The 16,394-nt window shown below is 43.1% G+C and overlaps 1 protein-coding gene across 1 annotated transcript in view; it reads right to left on the bottom strand.

Annotated features, from left to right (window-relative positions):
* The window catches only part of LOC142572651 (uncharacterized), a 43,979-nt gene that overhangs the window by 10,096 nt on the left and 17,489 nt on the right, over positions 1-16,394 (bottom strand). Inside the window, exons 5-6 of the mRNA XM_075681921.1 lie at positions 8,726-8,831; positions 778-840 (exon numbers count right to left, since the gene is read on the bottom strand). Of these exons, the coding sequence (XP_075538036.1) occupies positions 778-840; positions 8,726-8,831 (169 nt within the window). The remainder of the gene's footprint in view (positions 1-777; positions 841-8,725; positions 8,832-16,394) is intronic.

The following is a 16,394-nucleotide window of genomic DNA, read 5'->3' as shown; positions in this document are numbered from 1 at the left end:
GAAGTGTATGCAGTGCTCTCATTAATTTTTTTAGGAGCGACTTCATTATTACTAGCTTTACTACGACACGACATCAATACTTTGTTCTGTGTCATGACATCATGATGATGTCAATGATTGCAGGTCTGGGCTTTGGAAACCAACTTTAGTATTAAAATAATCAGATGCTTCTTAATCTTCACACCTGCAGAGTGTCACTCTTATACGTGGAGAAGCATGCAGTAGAGTTTATACAAATTCAAAAATATGCTACAGTACACCTCCAAGGGGTTTTCGGTTCTTGGCATGTCATAGAACTAGTGACACTGCTGAACCTTTGTAGTTGCTGCAAGTGTCTGTTCAAAGATTGTTAAAGTATTTCTTAAATGCCTGTGATGGTCATAATGCACAAATACCGGCTTTGAAGTATAGTGAAAGCTTATGTCTAGGTGTGTGCAAATACTTAAATATTCGATTTAGAATCTAATAGTAAGCATTTGAATAACTTCATTCGTGAATTTAATATCTAATATTAAAGCTCTCGAATATTGTGATGGGGCCTTAATCTCACTACTTTTAAGCCTTCAAGCATAACAGTGCAAGTTCATTTATATTCTCATTTCTAATAAAGCAAACCACTGCTTAAATATGTGCACACACCCATGCCTTTTGTGTTGTAGCTGACCGAGTAACTAGAATAGAATTCCCTCTTAGTCACTGCTGTGCAATGCTACAATGACTAATTTCAATGAACATAGGAATTGCAGTAAAGAGAAGAAATGCAAGCTTTCTTCTCACCAAGTGTTGCCGACACTTGCAAGGGTGTCCCTCTTAGCTGATGTCTTCTCTTCCGTTTTGTTCCTGCATGAAACAAAGATGCCTTTAATTGGCAGTATCGAGCCAGCAAGCCTAAAGGCTGCATCAAGCAAAGATTGCTCATGATGAAGAATCGTGGTGGCCCTTTAGAAACAGCGTGTAACCACTATTACAACCAAATGTACTTTCATATGAATTGTGTTAGAGGTTAGACTAGCTGGTATACCGTGATGAAACTCCGTAACACAGAAACAAAAGACGAGACTGAAGGGAAACAACATACACAAGCGCTAACTTACAACTAACGGTTTATTTGTGACACCATACTATGTATGCATGAAAAGCCATGCGTGTGAGCCATATTATAAATGGGCAAAGGGTGGGAGAAACAGTGCAAAAAACAAACTAAAAAGGATCACATTATGAAGGGGAAAACAATGCTAAGATTCAAGTAATCTGAAAGAGTGTCAGCCATCACCTGCACATGTGACACCTAAATAGCATAATTATTTCCTTGACAATGCGATCGGTGGCACATTCATGCACCGACAGTCCCCCCTAGACATTTCTGCGGCTTTGACTATTTCTCTCGTCCACTTGTGTAGCTTGGTGCAATTGACTGAAAAAAAGTGACAAAATGAACTTTGAAATGTCTTTCTCGGCAAAAATACAAGCTTGGTTTGCCATTGAGACTTGTTTCCAGGCATGATTACTGGCAGAAATCAGTAGTGTTCTTCTTGCAGAGCAAGCTCAGGTTATTACAATGATACATTTCACACCAAGAACTTGGAACAAGTAGTTGAATACTTAAGGCAGAACTGCAATGATAGAATGTCGGCGTTCTTGATCTACATAAAGCGTCTATATTATTGCCTCCTCAAAAAAAGATTTGTGCATGTGTTGAAGAATACATTGATGAGTACAGTGTTAACTTTCAAAATGACATCTGCATGCCTGCCACAGGTTTCTGAAAGCTTCTTCAGCGTACCTCCCTTCTGCCTTTGTTGAATGGAATCAAGAAATCTATTTGCAAAAAGAAGGTGTGCCTATCAGGTTGCATACTGCCCCGATTCTCAGCAATTTGTACCTGACACACACTGATAGCTTTTGACTGAACTATGAATCATGTGTGTTACAAATTTTTTGGCTTGTCAACGATCATCTTGCACTCTACAACTGGTGGAGATAGCAACGATCTTATTTCAAGCATCTAATACATTCACTGAGTGTTTGCACCTCCTGGTCATTACTCATGAGCTTCTGCAGAATCATACAATTAGGTTTCTAAACTTAAGGCTGAGCTTTTTGGAACAAGTTTGCTGGATGTACGATCCTAGAGAGCTTGCACCTCTGTTACTGTATCAGTCTGCACACATTAAACTTGCAAAAAGGGGGCAATCATTGAGTCTTGCCTCAGTAACATGCTAAAGTAATCCTGTTTGCACTTAATGCACGATAGCTTCTGCATTATGCAGCTGGTCACTGCCAGCAGACAATATCGGCTGCAGCAGACGTGATGCACCACAAGGTGAGAAGAGAAAAAGGAGTGCAAAGTAAGCAGGCAGCATCAAAACAGAGAAAATGAAGGCCTGAGGACGTGCAACAAATTGTAGTTATCCCATACACACATCAGATTTCGCACAACTTGAAAAAGCTGGGCGAGAAGGCAAGGGTAAAGATAGTCATGTTGACACCACATAAGTTGTCAGCACTGTGCAAAAGGTGTGCCCACTTGCCAAAGACAAAATGCTCTACAAAGCATCGTGTCCATTTCGTAGAGTGCAAAAAGGGTGTGGCATATACTTTCCCTCTGCCATACAGCAACCAATATGTGGGACAAACAGGGTGTTGGCTAAACAACTGCCTTCATGAACACAGCTACGTTGAACGCAAGGACATGTGGCAGAGCATTTTATAAGCTGTGGATGTAAAGCAGAGTTTGAAAGTGCACTGTACTGTATTCACATGCTGACCAGCAGATGAGAAAGAAATAGCCGAAGTTGCAGAACTGGCTAGGGGGTCCGTCAATGTGCGAGTGTGCCATCTATTGCATTGTTGAGCAAGGAATTGTGCCATCTAGGTGTCACGTGTGTAGTCAATGACAAATGAATTTTTGGCAGTTTACTTGACATTGAGAATTTTTTTTTCTCTTCTTTACGTAAAGTATGGGCTGTCCAGAGAGCCCACGACGCGGCGAAGCTTGGCCTTCTCGTCCCAACGTGGAAGTGGCCCACAGCTTCATCACCTCCCTGAAAAAGGGGCATCGGAACCTCTCAGGACTATCAATAAAGTTCATTGTCTGTCTGTTCCCTTCCTCATAATGTGTGGTGGCCCTTGTTGGTATGTTTGGTATGTTCTCTGTTCTTTTTCTTTCACCCTTTATGCAATTGTAATATGGCAAATGCCCGTGGCTTTTCATGTATAAATAGTGCAAAGGTGTTTAATAGTCACCGGTGCATGGGACCAACTGTTAGCGCAGGGCACTCTCTCTCAGAATGAGCGGCATTCACGAGCAAAAGCACTCAAGAGGACGGCTCACTAGAAAGCGCTGGAAAGGAAGACCCACTATATTGATCATGTAGTTGACCGTAGATGTGCATTAGATGATGATGGTAGAGGCCTTCATACGTGGGCAGTAGTTTCGACGAGAGCCCAAGTGCAGTGGAAAGGACCGAGAGCCACACAATTGCTCTGGGGAGGAACGTAAAGTAAAGGCCCGCGCGAGATCGTGACACTGTTTCAGAAGTAAACCTTCCGTTGGAAGTCGGCACTGGTGTATGTCGTCTCCCTTCTGTCTCGTCCTTTGTTTCCATGCTACGAAGTTACATTATTTCATCTCAGGTTTATGCTGCCAAGCATCAGCAGTGTTATGTGCTCCCAGAGCACACAAGAATGTAGCCATTTTCAACATTAAGAAAGTTGCTATGGAGGGATTACTTCTGTATGTTCTGAACAGGCGAGTCTTCTTTTGAAACCTCCCCATTAGGAAGTTGAACTGGCATAGCCAGCTTTCAACGTTAAGCCATCCTCAGTATAAATGCTTCTTAGGTGTTTATGGTACAATGTGCAGTGTACATTGAAACTAAGTGCAACACAATGTTCACTGCTGTCTGTGGTTGTCAATGTTGTATTGGTGAAAGAAAGGAAGGCCTTAATGCAACCCAAGCCGTGTGAAAGAAAAAAAAAAAATGTTTATTTGTGCAATGCATCTACACCATTGTACTGCTTTTTTTTTTTCAGAGAACCTGCTGATGCCATCACACTTTTGGTCACCCTCCAAGCGTCCCAGGACCTACACAAAACCTTTGGTTACTTGAAGCTTACTAACCTGGTCTGTACAAACTGGTTACATGGCCAACAAATAAAGGCAGGGAGAGTTGTTTTGCAATACAACTTTACTGCCCAATGTATCACTTATGCAACACGGAGTTTGATGCCTTAAAATTCTCATCTAAGCACATGAAACTGAACGTACAGCCTAAAGCAGCATTTTTGACAGACTGGAGCAAGTGCTCCGACCTGTTGTGGACGGTTCAGCAAACCAATTACAGATGGCTATACGAAAGAGGCTTTACCTCAAACATTTTATTGTATTTATTGGACAAACGTACTCTCCATAGCCAGAAATAAATGTGACCAAATTCCAATTTTCCTTAATATGTCAAAAATGTTTGGGCATTACTGGATCAAACACTACCACAAAACGGTTTATTTTATGCCTGCCCTGCTCATTGCTGCATTTTCCCCTCGTGCAATTGAAATCATGGTTCCATAGACTTGGAAAAAGCGTTAGTGTACTTTTACAATGATTGATAATTTGGAAGCATTTGGGTTGCCATTAATTTTCAATTAACCAATTTGGGGTCGCAATGCAAGATTGTCGGTGTCCTGTTTTGCAATACTAAAGCAGCACAAACAAGGTGATGACCATTTTTTTTTAATCTAACAGCATCTATGTATTGTTGGCAGTCACCGACGCAGAAGCCGGAAGGGAAGGGCCGAGAACCGCGAGGTGCTGGAGTGCCGAGCGGCATGCAAGAACAGATGAGCGGATGAGACGTAATTGACTGGTGACATAGAGAGAGCACAGTGTTGGTTTTGAAACTGAAGCCAGACAATAGTCTACCTGATCGACTCCTTGCCGATGTATGGTCTCCAGCCATACATCGGCAAGGTGCAGTTAAAATGTGCATTTTAACTAGAAAACCATTAGAGTGTGAAATATTGAATGAGTTTTCGATGGTAACTCAGGATTATGAGTTATTGACGGTAAAACTTCATGAAACAGTGTTATCTGTTTGTTATCGCCCTCCAAGTGGTTCTGTTACACATTTTCTTGAATACTTAGATACTTTTCTTGCGTTCATTAATGACATGAAATTAGACATAATTTTTGGTGGGGACATCAACATTAACATGATGAAAAATGATCCACTAGAACTCAGGCTTAAAACACTATTAAAATGCAATGCATGCTGGAACACTATAACATTGCCTACCAGAGTGACCACGAATACGTCCTCTCTACTCGACGTATTTATTACAAATATAAATCCAGATTCAGTTAAAGCTGGCGTATTCGTGTCGGATTTGAGCGACCATATGCCAATATTTCTATGTTACAAGAGTCATCTACAGAATAAGGAATCACAGTCGACTCACCTTATTCAACCAATAGCTGAACAAAATCTTTTTATGTTTCGTGCCAACATCCTGCAAACAACCTGGAATACTGTATTTGAATCTAAAGGTGCAAATGATGCTTATGAATCTTTTTTTAGCCTCTTCAAATCAATATACGACGCTTGTTTTCCGTTGAAGTGCGTAAAACATAAAAATAAAATACGTAAGCCATGGATTACCCCTGAGCTATCTGTTCGAATACGCAAGAAGAATGCTTTATATGCTGAATTCATAAAGACCAAAGATCTAGAACTTTTCTGCCGTTTTAAGAAAATTCGGAATCGTCTAGATAAAGACATAAAAAAGGCGAGGCGCGAGCATTATTTCAATGCCTTTAGCTCTTCGAATTCATCTTCGGATGTTACGTGGAAAAGCCTGCAATCTCTGATAAATTACAATGTTCCTGCTGAACAGATGCATAGTTTGAAAATAAATGGTACAGAGGTAAAACAGAAAGCACTTGCAGATGCTTTTAACAAACATTTTGTTAACACTGGAGCACACTGCGCACCGATCAATGATCTTGAATACATTTCTCAAAATACTAGTTCGATATTTCTTTATCCAGTACACGAGGGGAAATAACTACTACAATTCTCAGCCTAAAAAACAGTAATGCCAGGGATATTGACGGCCTTCAAATTAAACCTATAAAATACGTTGCTGATCTTATATCTCAGTGCATTACTTATGTCTTTAACCTCTGTTTAAATGAAGGTACCTTTCCTCATAGGATGCAGATAGCGCGCGTCATTGCACTTTTTAAGAAAGGTGATAAAAACAATTTGGGAAATTACCGGCCATTATCAATACTTCCTGTGTTTTCAAAGGTTTTCGAAAAAGTTATATTAAGGCGGCTAACTGAATTTGAGCAAAAACATAATCTGCAAACTGACAGTCAGTATGGTTTCCGTAAGGGGATGGGCACTCAACTCGCTTTGTTATCACAAAAAGAACACCTACTACAGCATTTGGAGGAAGGCAAACTTGTTCTGGGCATCTTCATTGACCTATCAAAGGCATTTGATTGCATTAACCACAATCTTCTAATTCAAAAACTTGAACGCTATGGCTTTCGTGGCAATGTCGCTTCTCTTATACGTTGTTATCTAGAATACCGTCAACAAATAGTTGTCATAAATGGCTATCACTCAGATCCACTACGTATCTCCTCAGGCGTCCCACAGGGTAGCATTCTAGGGCCTTTTTTATTTAATATGTATGTGAATGACATTGTTAAAATTAATGAAAGTGTGAAATTTATTATGTACGCTGACGACACCAGCATATTGATAGGCGGTAACGATATTGACGACCTTGTCGACGACACTAATTTCACGTTAGCAAAATTAGATGAATGGACACGTAAGAATAGCCTCCTGATAAATGAGAATAAAACGAAAGCTGTAATATTTCGAGCTAAAAACAAACATATATCAATCAGCAAACTTATATCAATAAATGCAACACCTATTGAGATTACTTCCAGTATTAAAACATTAGGTGTCACTTTTCATAAACATATGTCATGGGATGCTCATGTGGATAGCGTAGCAAACAAACTTGCGCAAGTAATAGGTTTAACATACAGAATTCGCCATATACTTCCACCACAAACTATGATGTTAATCTATAATTCATTGTTTTCCAGCACAATAAACTACTGCCATCTAATATGGTCTGACACAACACAGGGAAACTTAAACAGGCTTCATAGGTTGCAGAAAAAGTTCCTTAGAATTGTTGAGGGCTTGCCCTATCACTCGCACACACAGCATCTTTAACATGAACCCAAAGGAAGGCGCACAAGCACTTTTGCATTCTGCCACCATTGCAATGCGGCTGCTCAAGCTGAGAATCAAACCCACAACCATGTGCTTTGCAGCGCAATGTCATTAGCCCCAAGAACGACTTACAAGGACACTGTAAGCACTGCTCAGGTGATATCAGGGCACGTACTCGTGGCTGTCGTCTGCTACAGTTCAGGCGGTGTCTTGGCGCTTCTTGCAGTATTTTCCATTTGTTTACCCTCGTTCCCTATGCTAGTACACCGATGGCAGTCCTCTCAAATATATTTTTGCTGTCTCTTTGTTTGTCAAAATTTATTCAAAGAGCTTATTTCCTATAAAACTGCAATATCTCAAGAGCAATGCTACAATGCCAGCTGATGGAGCTCAGTCTAGTGCATTGAGGGTTTCGCATGCATGTTTCTACACTCTGAAGTAGTAGCTCACATGAAAAATAAAATCAAACTAGCAAGCATAAAATAGAACAATACAGATAAGCGACCATGCTTCTGTGGTACAACAAGCATGCAACAAACACTGGCTATATATTACATCTGTAATACTTGCCTTGATTTCAACCGACTAAAACTTGTTTGCTCCCGACAAGTGGTTCATGGTAATATATAGATTTTTGCAATGCATCACAAGAGCGTTCGGCAGTAGCATGAGGACTGAACTAACATTGCAGTCTAGATTCTTCTGGCGCTATTACCTTTTTAAACTGCTTCTCAAGATTAGGTTGTTCTTTGCCATTTAATTGTAAGCAATTTGAAGTAAAGCTAATCAATGCATTCAGCTGTTTGTAACCCACGAAAACGCATGGACCAATATTTATTCCTTATTCACTACAACACGTTCAACTCTGTTCAGCAACTTACAGGTGCTTGTTGCTTGAGGAACAATTATGACGGATGTTTGGGTAAACTGTCATAGCTGCTTGACCCAAATTTCTTGGCGAAATGTGCATTTTAGACCGTACAGCTACAACGAATTACTGTAATATAACAAAAATGCAGGTACACATTGCCTAAAAACAGATGACCTGAACTTTCTAAAAGTGAAGCTTTCTTTGTTTTGACAAGCATTACATATTTTCTTCATCATTGTGAGATTACTGCATAAATTTCTCACACAGTGAATGCACTTGATATGGTGTTTGCATTTTGGCATAGCTTGTGAACAGCACAGTGTGTCAAGAAATATTGGATAAGATGACACAGTGCATAAGATGAGCGTTTTAAAAAGATAACTGTCGGGTTTCAATCTCAAAACTGCACCCTGGATTATGAGAGATGTCATAATGGAGGGCTCCAGATGAATTTTGACCACTTGGTGTTTCTTAAGTAACTTAAACAACTTAAAAATTATAATGAAACAGCATTAGACAGAAGAGAAGCGTATGCAGAAGGCACAGTTGTCCCAGATGTACAGCTGCTGAGTTTCAAGCAAAATTTTCTCACACTTTTTTGGCTGGAAACAGGAGCGAGAAGCGAGCAGGCTTGAACAGGAACGAGAAGTCCGGCAGCTGCAGTGGTGTTAGCTTCTGCTGTGCTGCTGTCCCAACTCCTGCATTTAAAAATGATGAGAAAGCCATTATTCACCAATACATATTTATGTTTAGTGTGGTAAGCAGTTATAAGATACGTTGGGATGGCTCCTTGCAACACCATGCTCAAAGCCACAAAACAGGAATAAAAACAAAAGCTCAGGAATTTTGTATTTTCAGATGCTATGTTTTATTTGGTTATACTGCACACTTCTGTTATTCGACTCCTGTTAAATCGATCCCAGCCAAAGGTCCCAGCTTGTGCCCATGCATTTCTATGGGCCAAAACTTTCATTATTTCGATCATAAGATTGGCCTTTGCTGGATAATTCAACCTTGACCAGTCAGCATGCATACACCTGACTGCTATGGTGAATCCGAAAGTGCACCCCTTTAGTGGCGGTCCCTGTATCGGTGGAGATTAGGGGACAGTGAATACATTAAACACAAGTCACCTCCCATTGAAAATGTATATTTTCGATCTGCCCTAGGAACATATTCAAGCAATAACCCTAGCTCACAATATATGATTACGGTATTAAGCCAATTTTAATACATGGCTTTATTTTTCTCAAGAAAATTGGGGCAAAAATTTTCTGCATGCCACAACTGAGCACAAAACTACAACCGCCGCTCGTTTGCTTTTTTTGCACGGCAAGCATGTATTACGGCGAAGCAGAGTTAAAGCTGTGCGGCAAAGCTGATTTAGAGAACCGGCCACCATTGTGCGACACATATTAGACACTTAGCCATTTCTCTTGCGAAAAGGTTGGCTGCACTTAGATTTCTACTTTGTTTAGGAGCTTTATTATCCCGTCTGTGCTAGTTTTGTACTTTGGACACATTGGGTTTGGGGGTGTGTTAGACTCTGGAAAATAATGCCAAATCAGCACCTCCTGTTTTTTTCAATGCCAGCCAGATGCGGCTGATCCGATTGTTCACCACCCTCCTCTATCATCTTTTCCTACTCTTCCCCATCAGCTAGCATTTGCACCTGCTTTAGGATCATGGGGGAGAGTACCATCTGGGTGGCGCCTCACAATGGAAGTCTCAGGAAGACTGACAGATGCGTGATAACCTGAAAGACGCAGGGACAGAGCGTCAACTGCTTCTCTACCGGAACGGCAGGGGCTCGAGCTCAGACACACATGTGACGCAAGCAGCCGTACCATCTGGGTAGCGTCGCATCGCGACAACTCACTGAACTAAGGCGCACCAATGAGTGATTGCAATGGCAGTGAAAAAATAGGGGAGGCGTTGGCCAAATGAACCAGTAGTGTGTTCTGGCATTTTTTTTCCTGCATTTTGTTAAATTCGATCAGTCGGATAATTTGATCAATTTTGTCGGTGCCATCAAGATCGTAATAACGCAAATTGACTATGTTATACCATAAAAAGTACACATGAGGGGCGTGTCTCTTATTCTCCCACCTAGTCATCCTGGCCTGATTGTGAGATTGCCAGGTCAATGAGAAAGAAAGGAGCATCACACACAATACTGGATCTTCCTAACGATTTCTCATTGTATTTGAAACCATTCTATACCTCCAAATCGGCATTCTCTCCGTAAACCACATTTTCATCGTAGATATCGGTCTCATTAAAGTGGAATTTTTTAAATTCAACTGTTGCTAATTCCATATTTTGGTTAAGGCTTGATCCTGACCTAAGGCCCCCGTCGGCACCTCTGCAGTCTCAAGGGCCTAAGCCTTCCACTTTGATCCTAAAACTGGACCTCACCAGATACGTAGTTCAAAGTTGGTCAGTCAGCACGGTCTTGCCTGATCCAAACAGTACACAAGAACAGTGACCTTAATCATGAACCCGATGCCTGTAGTATGTCTTAATAGCTCCAGGGGATGGTGAATGCGCCTCACCTTATGCAGCAAATGCTTATTTTTGGCCTACCAAATCAAGTTTTTCAAGCGAGAATGGCAGTTCACAATACAGTGCAGACCACTTATAACGTTACTGCTTTTAGCACAGGACCGGTTATAGCGTGGGTTTTTTAATCCCCGATATATCTTCCATAGAACTCAATGTATAGGCAGACCATTTATTGTGTAGGCACGCGAAGCAGAATACTGGTTATAGCGTGGTTCGTTTAAGCGTGTGACCATGAAATCGGCGCTTGGAGCACGGCCTTTTTTCAGAGGCGGTGAGCACGGCCCGCCCGGCCGCATGGTTGCCGGGCGTGCAAATGGGGAGCGTGGGCGCTCGCGTGGAGACCAGCGGCGCAAAGCGAAACAAAAAGGAGGAGAAGGGCGGGAAACTTTAGAGGAAGGAGGGAGAGTGTTTTCGTTACTACAGCAGCTTCCAATCAGGGTGCATGCTGCGCAGAGTGCAGGGTAGAAGTGATAGCGGCGACAGCGCACTCTTTTTTTTCAGTCTCTTTGTTGCATTTGGTGTGTGCACGTCGTGATCTCGTCGTGTCGTAGTTGTCGGGCTTTTGTCACCATGGCGTTGGCAGTGTCTTCAAGCGATGTGAGAAAGAGGCATGCCTTATCGCTGGAGACTAAGCAATGCATTATAAGGGGCATAGAAAGTTGGCTGAAGATAGGGTCGGTGGCGGCCCAATACGGCATTTCGAACACAACTGTGTCGACCATACACAAGAACAAGCACACAAATTGCGGCAGCAACTGCAGCAAGATTAGTCTTCCTTGTCACAGAAGAGAATAGGTACCGTATTTACACGACTGCAAGTCGACTCGAATGTAAGTTGACCCCCCCATATAGCGTGACAGGAAAGAAGAAAAAAAAGCATACCCGAGGGCGCATTCGATAACAAATTATTGGTAGCTGGCATGGTCACTGGACTACTTGTCTTCACTTGAGCCATTGTCCTAACTAGTTCTGCCATCATCGCTGCTACGGTCCCACAGTACGTCGTTGTCCAGCGAAATTCCACACTTGGCAAACGACCGCATCCCGACATCTTGTGGAACAGCAGCCTACGCTGAATGCACCCAACTACACACAGCCGTCAGGGAGTCTCTTTTGACAGGTCAAGTTGGCCTAAGTTCGTGGTATTCTGCCACCAGCCACTCATACTCACGGCGGAGCAGGTCCTTAAAAGGCAAAGATCTGGGCTTATTTCAGGACCATGTCGCACTTCACTGGCAGGGACCGATCACACATTTCAGCGATGTACGCTGCAAGCTTGGCCTATAGCTTTGGAAAGTGTCCCGACTTTGGCCCGTGGGAAATTCTTCGTTTGCCGTCACAAGTGAAAATTTTACTTCACTGCAGTCGCCACTCTCACACCACCCATTCAGAAACATCAAACTTTCAGCCCGCTGTGCAGTGATTTGTTTCTTTGGCGTAAAGGACGGCATCCCTCTTGAACGCTGCTGTGAACGAGCGCCGTATGTTTAATGGGCCTGGAGCACTCATGACGACTGAAGAAGCATGGAAGTAGCACGTAGCCGACAGTCGAGTCAAAAGCATCAAACTAAGAGCTACAGGGAAAAAGAAACACGTGAGCGGTGTCTGCTCTTCCATGAACTATCGATACTCCCTGCAAGCGCCGCCATTCTGGTAGTGCCACTGCAAATGGAACAGTCGCACTTCCATCAACTATCGACACCCCCACCATAAGTGTTGTGTCATTGGTTGTGTGCGCTGTAAAACTCTGAAAAATTTTGAAAAACCCTTCCGAAAAGCGAACAAACGTGCGGGATAGCGAAAACTACGGGTAGGGTCATAGAGCAAACATAAAATTGTAACTACGTTGTAGCTCCCTTAATATCTCGGTCTCCCATTTTTGGTGGTGCCATGTTTTGGTTTCGATTGTAAGTCGACTCACCCACTTCAGATATTCAATTTAAAAAAAATGGGTCGATTTACAATCGTGTAAATACGGTATACTGAAGTATGAAGACGTGGACGCAGCGCTCATCAGACGGTTCCGTGAAGTTAGGGCTCAGAGCATACCAGTGAGTGGCCCCAGGATCCAGAAAAAAAGCTAAGTCCCTTGGTGCTCTTTTAGGCCATGACGACTTCAACCCACTTAATGGATGGATCCAACGATTTAAGGATCGCCATAGCATCAGCTGCAAAGTAGTGTGTGGTGAAAGCGGTGATGTCAACGACGAGTCCATCGAAGTCTGGCTTCGCTTAAATTTGGAAACCATGCCGTCCACGTATACGGACAGAGACATATACAATGCCGATGAAGCTGGCGTATTTTATAACCTTTTTCCCAACTGCATTCTTATGCTGAGGCGAAGCATGCTCTGGTCGCAAGGCCTCAAAAGAGCGCATAACTGTGTTGTTCTGCGCCAACATGGGTGGAAGCAACAAGCGCTGCCTGTTTGTCATTGGAAAATCAGCAAGGCCATGTTGCTTTAAAAAGCGAGAGTGCTTGCCAGTGACATACAAATCCAACAAAAAGGCGTGGATGACGCAAGACATGTTCACAAGCTGGCTTTGCAAGTTCGATGAAGACATGGTGGCAGAGAAGCGACAGGTCGTGCTGTTTCTCGACAATTGCACAGCACACAACATCAAGCCATAGTTGACTGCAGTCAAGTTAAAGTTTCTGCCTGCCAACGCGACTGCAAAATGTCAGCCACTCGACCGGGGTGTCATCACAACAGTAAAGGCACTTTACAAAAAACGCATCTGCGAAAGAGTTTTGCTGAGCACGCAGCAGCAGCAGCGGCCTTTTAATGTGAATTTAAGAGGTGCAATTGATATGGTTGCCACTTCGTGGTGGCAGGTAAAAGCCACTACAATAAGCAAATGCTTCAACAAGGCAGGCTTCGTGCACAATGCAGAGGCTTTTAATGCTGACGAGCCGAGCGACAATGTTGCCGATGAGGTGCTGAACACCGACGACGTGTGGTCCAGCCTCGTTGAAAGCAAGTTTGTTTCTGCCACGGACACGTTCCAAGAATATGTCGATACCAGTGAGTCTGAGCTTCCTGTCTGCGAGGAAGCGAGCACGGATGATGCGATTGTTGCAGCGGTGCGCGGTAGAGTGGAGCTTGCAACCGAAGACGAGTCGGACGATGATGTCGACCCAACGCCAGACCCAGATGTTCCATGCAAAGACGCTTTGGAACACCTCAGCGAAGTGAAGATGTACTGTGTGAAGAACAGTGAGTGAGAAAGCGCTTCAGTGCTTAAGCCTTGAAGAGGACAAAATTGTTCGAAGCGCTGTTAAAAAAAAATCGCCAGACGAAAATAACAGCGTTCTTCCACGGATGCTGCACTTGTCAGGAGAACTTCGTTACTGTGCTATGTTGAGATTGTGTTGCATGTGTGTGTGAGTGAAACATGTAATCAATTGTGTTTGAAAGGTGGGTGGTCTGTTTGGCATAAGCAAAAGCCGAAAGAAAAGCATGCTTTGGCTGTAATGCGGTACCGCTTATAGCACAGATTGTTGTCCTTTCTTTTTAATAAATGTTTCTCCTCGTCCTCCTCCTTTACAACTCCCGCGACTTACGTTATAAGCAGTCTACACTGTACAGTAGAACTTCGTTGATATGATACCACTACGTACAATTTCCTGGTGCCAATGTTCACGACTGAGAACGCAAAAAATGACCCAATGCAGATGTATTTCTCTTTTACCGGTTCATATGTTGCCGGAAACACTTTTGGCACCAATGTTCAGTACATTGCCAAACTGCTATTGTATGATACATTTTCCATCCGCTAGATTGTTTGTCTCCCTCTTGCGTATAAAGTTTTCTAGCTGGCAGTGGTCGAATTGGCGTGAATAGTAGCTGTTCTAATCATCGCATTCCCAGTCAACAACAGCCTTACACATTGGCTGCGGTGGTGAAGCGGTTGCTGCTGGCGTCCGACCAAGCTGGAACAGAAGCCCCAAAATCATGCAACGGGGCAGATGACAGGAAGAGTCGCCAGAGCAGTTTCTTTCATTATCTTTTTTGGACCTGTTCATGATGAGCAGGTTGTCCATGTCATTCTCTTTGTAAATGTAGGTCCCACAAAGGTGTCCGCTGGTAGATCACGACAGTAGAGGTAGAGTTCCACACTTTCAGTCATTTTTGGATAAGTTGTAAAACTTGTAGTTGTCAGGCAGACCTGGCAGTGGAGGACTTTGCAGTGTATTTGGTGGGAAATAGCTCCGCTGGTCGTTGAAGGTGAGCTTTATGGTTGGAAACCTCAGTGCAGTTGCATACGGCCAGCTCGGGATTGTGCAGTCCTCGACAGAGTAGTAGCGCTTGCGTTGGCCTGTTCTAAACCAAGGTGGCTGTACGCAGTGTCTCAACAGTAATGCAGCCATCCCTGTGGTGACTGTTGTAGCAGCTGGAGTATGTTTTGTTGCCAGGCGACAGGAGGGAAAGGGCGACAGGAGAGAGGTGCACAGAGAAGGCTGGAAAATGAGCGCACAGCAGCTGTTGGAGCAGCGGGCCATTGTGCAGTGGCTCGATTCTAGTTTTCTTTCCATTTTCTTTTCAAGGATTTCGCATTTCACTACCTTTTGGCTCGGACACCTAGCAGCCAGACTTCATCGTTATAACCAATCATGTGCCATCAGGGCATTGTAGCAAGCAGGTTCTTTCACCAAGGGAAACGTACAAAAGTTGATAGAGCAGCAGCTTCTCATTGTTATAATCAATATATTGCTAAAACTGATACCGTTATAAGTGGGCTCGACTGTACAACTTAACAAATGTTTATCTGAGCAATGCTCAAGAAGGCTCTTTGCGTCCAACATGACATTAGTTGTTCCAACCAAGAAATGCATGGCTGTAATGCTCCACAACCATGCTAAATTTAAAAAATAAAATTACGAGGCTTTACAAACCACAACCGAGATCTGGTTGTGAGGTACGGTGTAGTGGGGACTCTGGAAATTTGGACTACCTGGGGTTCTTTAACTTGTCGTGTGACACGGGTCTTTTCGCATTTTGCCCCCATCAAAATGCAGCTGCCATGGCCGGGATTCAATCCCGCGACCTCGTGCTTAACAGCCCAACACCATAGCCACTAAGCAACCATGACAGGTCACCACAATGTTATACCATATGGTGCAATTTGAAAAAAAAAAAAAAAGTCGTAATTTTATTTTTCTACATAACCACTTCGTTAACTGAAATTAGGCCCGCAATGAAGCTTGAAATGAGCCAATGAGCTGTGCTTTCAGATGGAGAGTGCAGATGAGTACATTAGCTAACTCTACAGCTTCCAAGGCTTAAGCCAGTAAGTTGCCTCTATATTCACCTCTGAGCTCAAGCATACCTGATGCATAGACAGACTGCACGCCTCCATTGAAACCAAAATCAACACAAAAAAATTTGTGGTCATCGCAATAGTAGCACCTACTTGTTCCATTGTCTAGGGTACATGTTTGGAGTTGCTACTGACTCATGCTTATGATGGGACAGAGAACTACACATTTCACCATGCCACCAATAACCCAAACTTCCGCATAGGATGAATTTTCTCGCTCAGCAGCGCACAGTGGCATTGGGAGACAGTGCTGTGGAGCTTGCTTAGAGTTGTTACAGGGCTGCTGAGCCTGTTCCTTTTTATTAAAAACCATTTAAGACATGAATAAGCAAGACAAAATGGAACAAGACAGGCAGGAGCAGACATAGCACTAC

The sequence above is a fragment of the Dermacentor variabilis genome, chromosome 2 (genome assembly GCF_050947875.1).
Source record: "Dermacentor variabilis isolate Ectoservices chromosome 2, ASM5094787v1, whole genome shotgun sequence".
NCBI lineage: Eukaryota > Metazoa > Arthropoda > Arachnida > Ixodida > Ixodidae > Dermacentor > Dermacentor variabilis.
The sequence above is the reverse complement of the archived record's forward strand: the minus strand, read 5'-3'. Positions and strand labels throughout refer to the sequence as shown.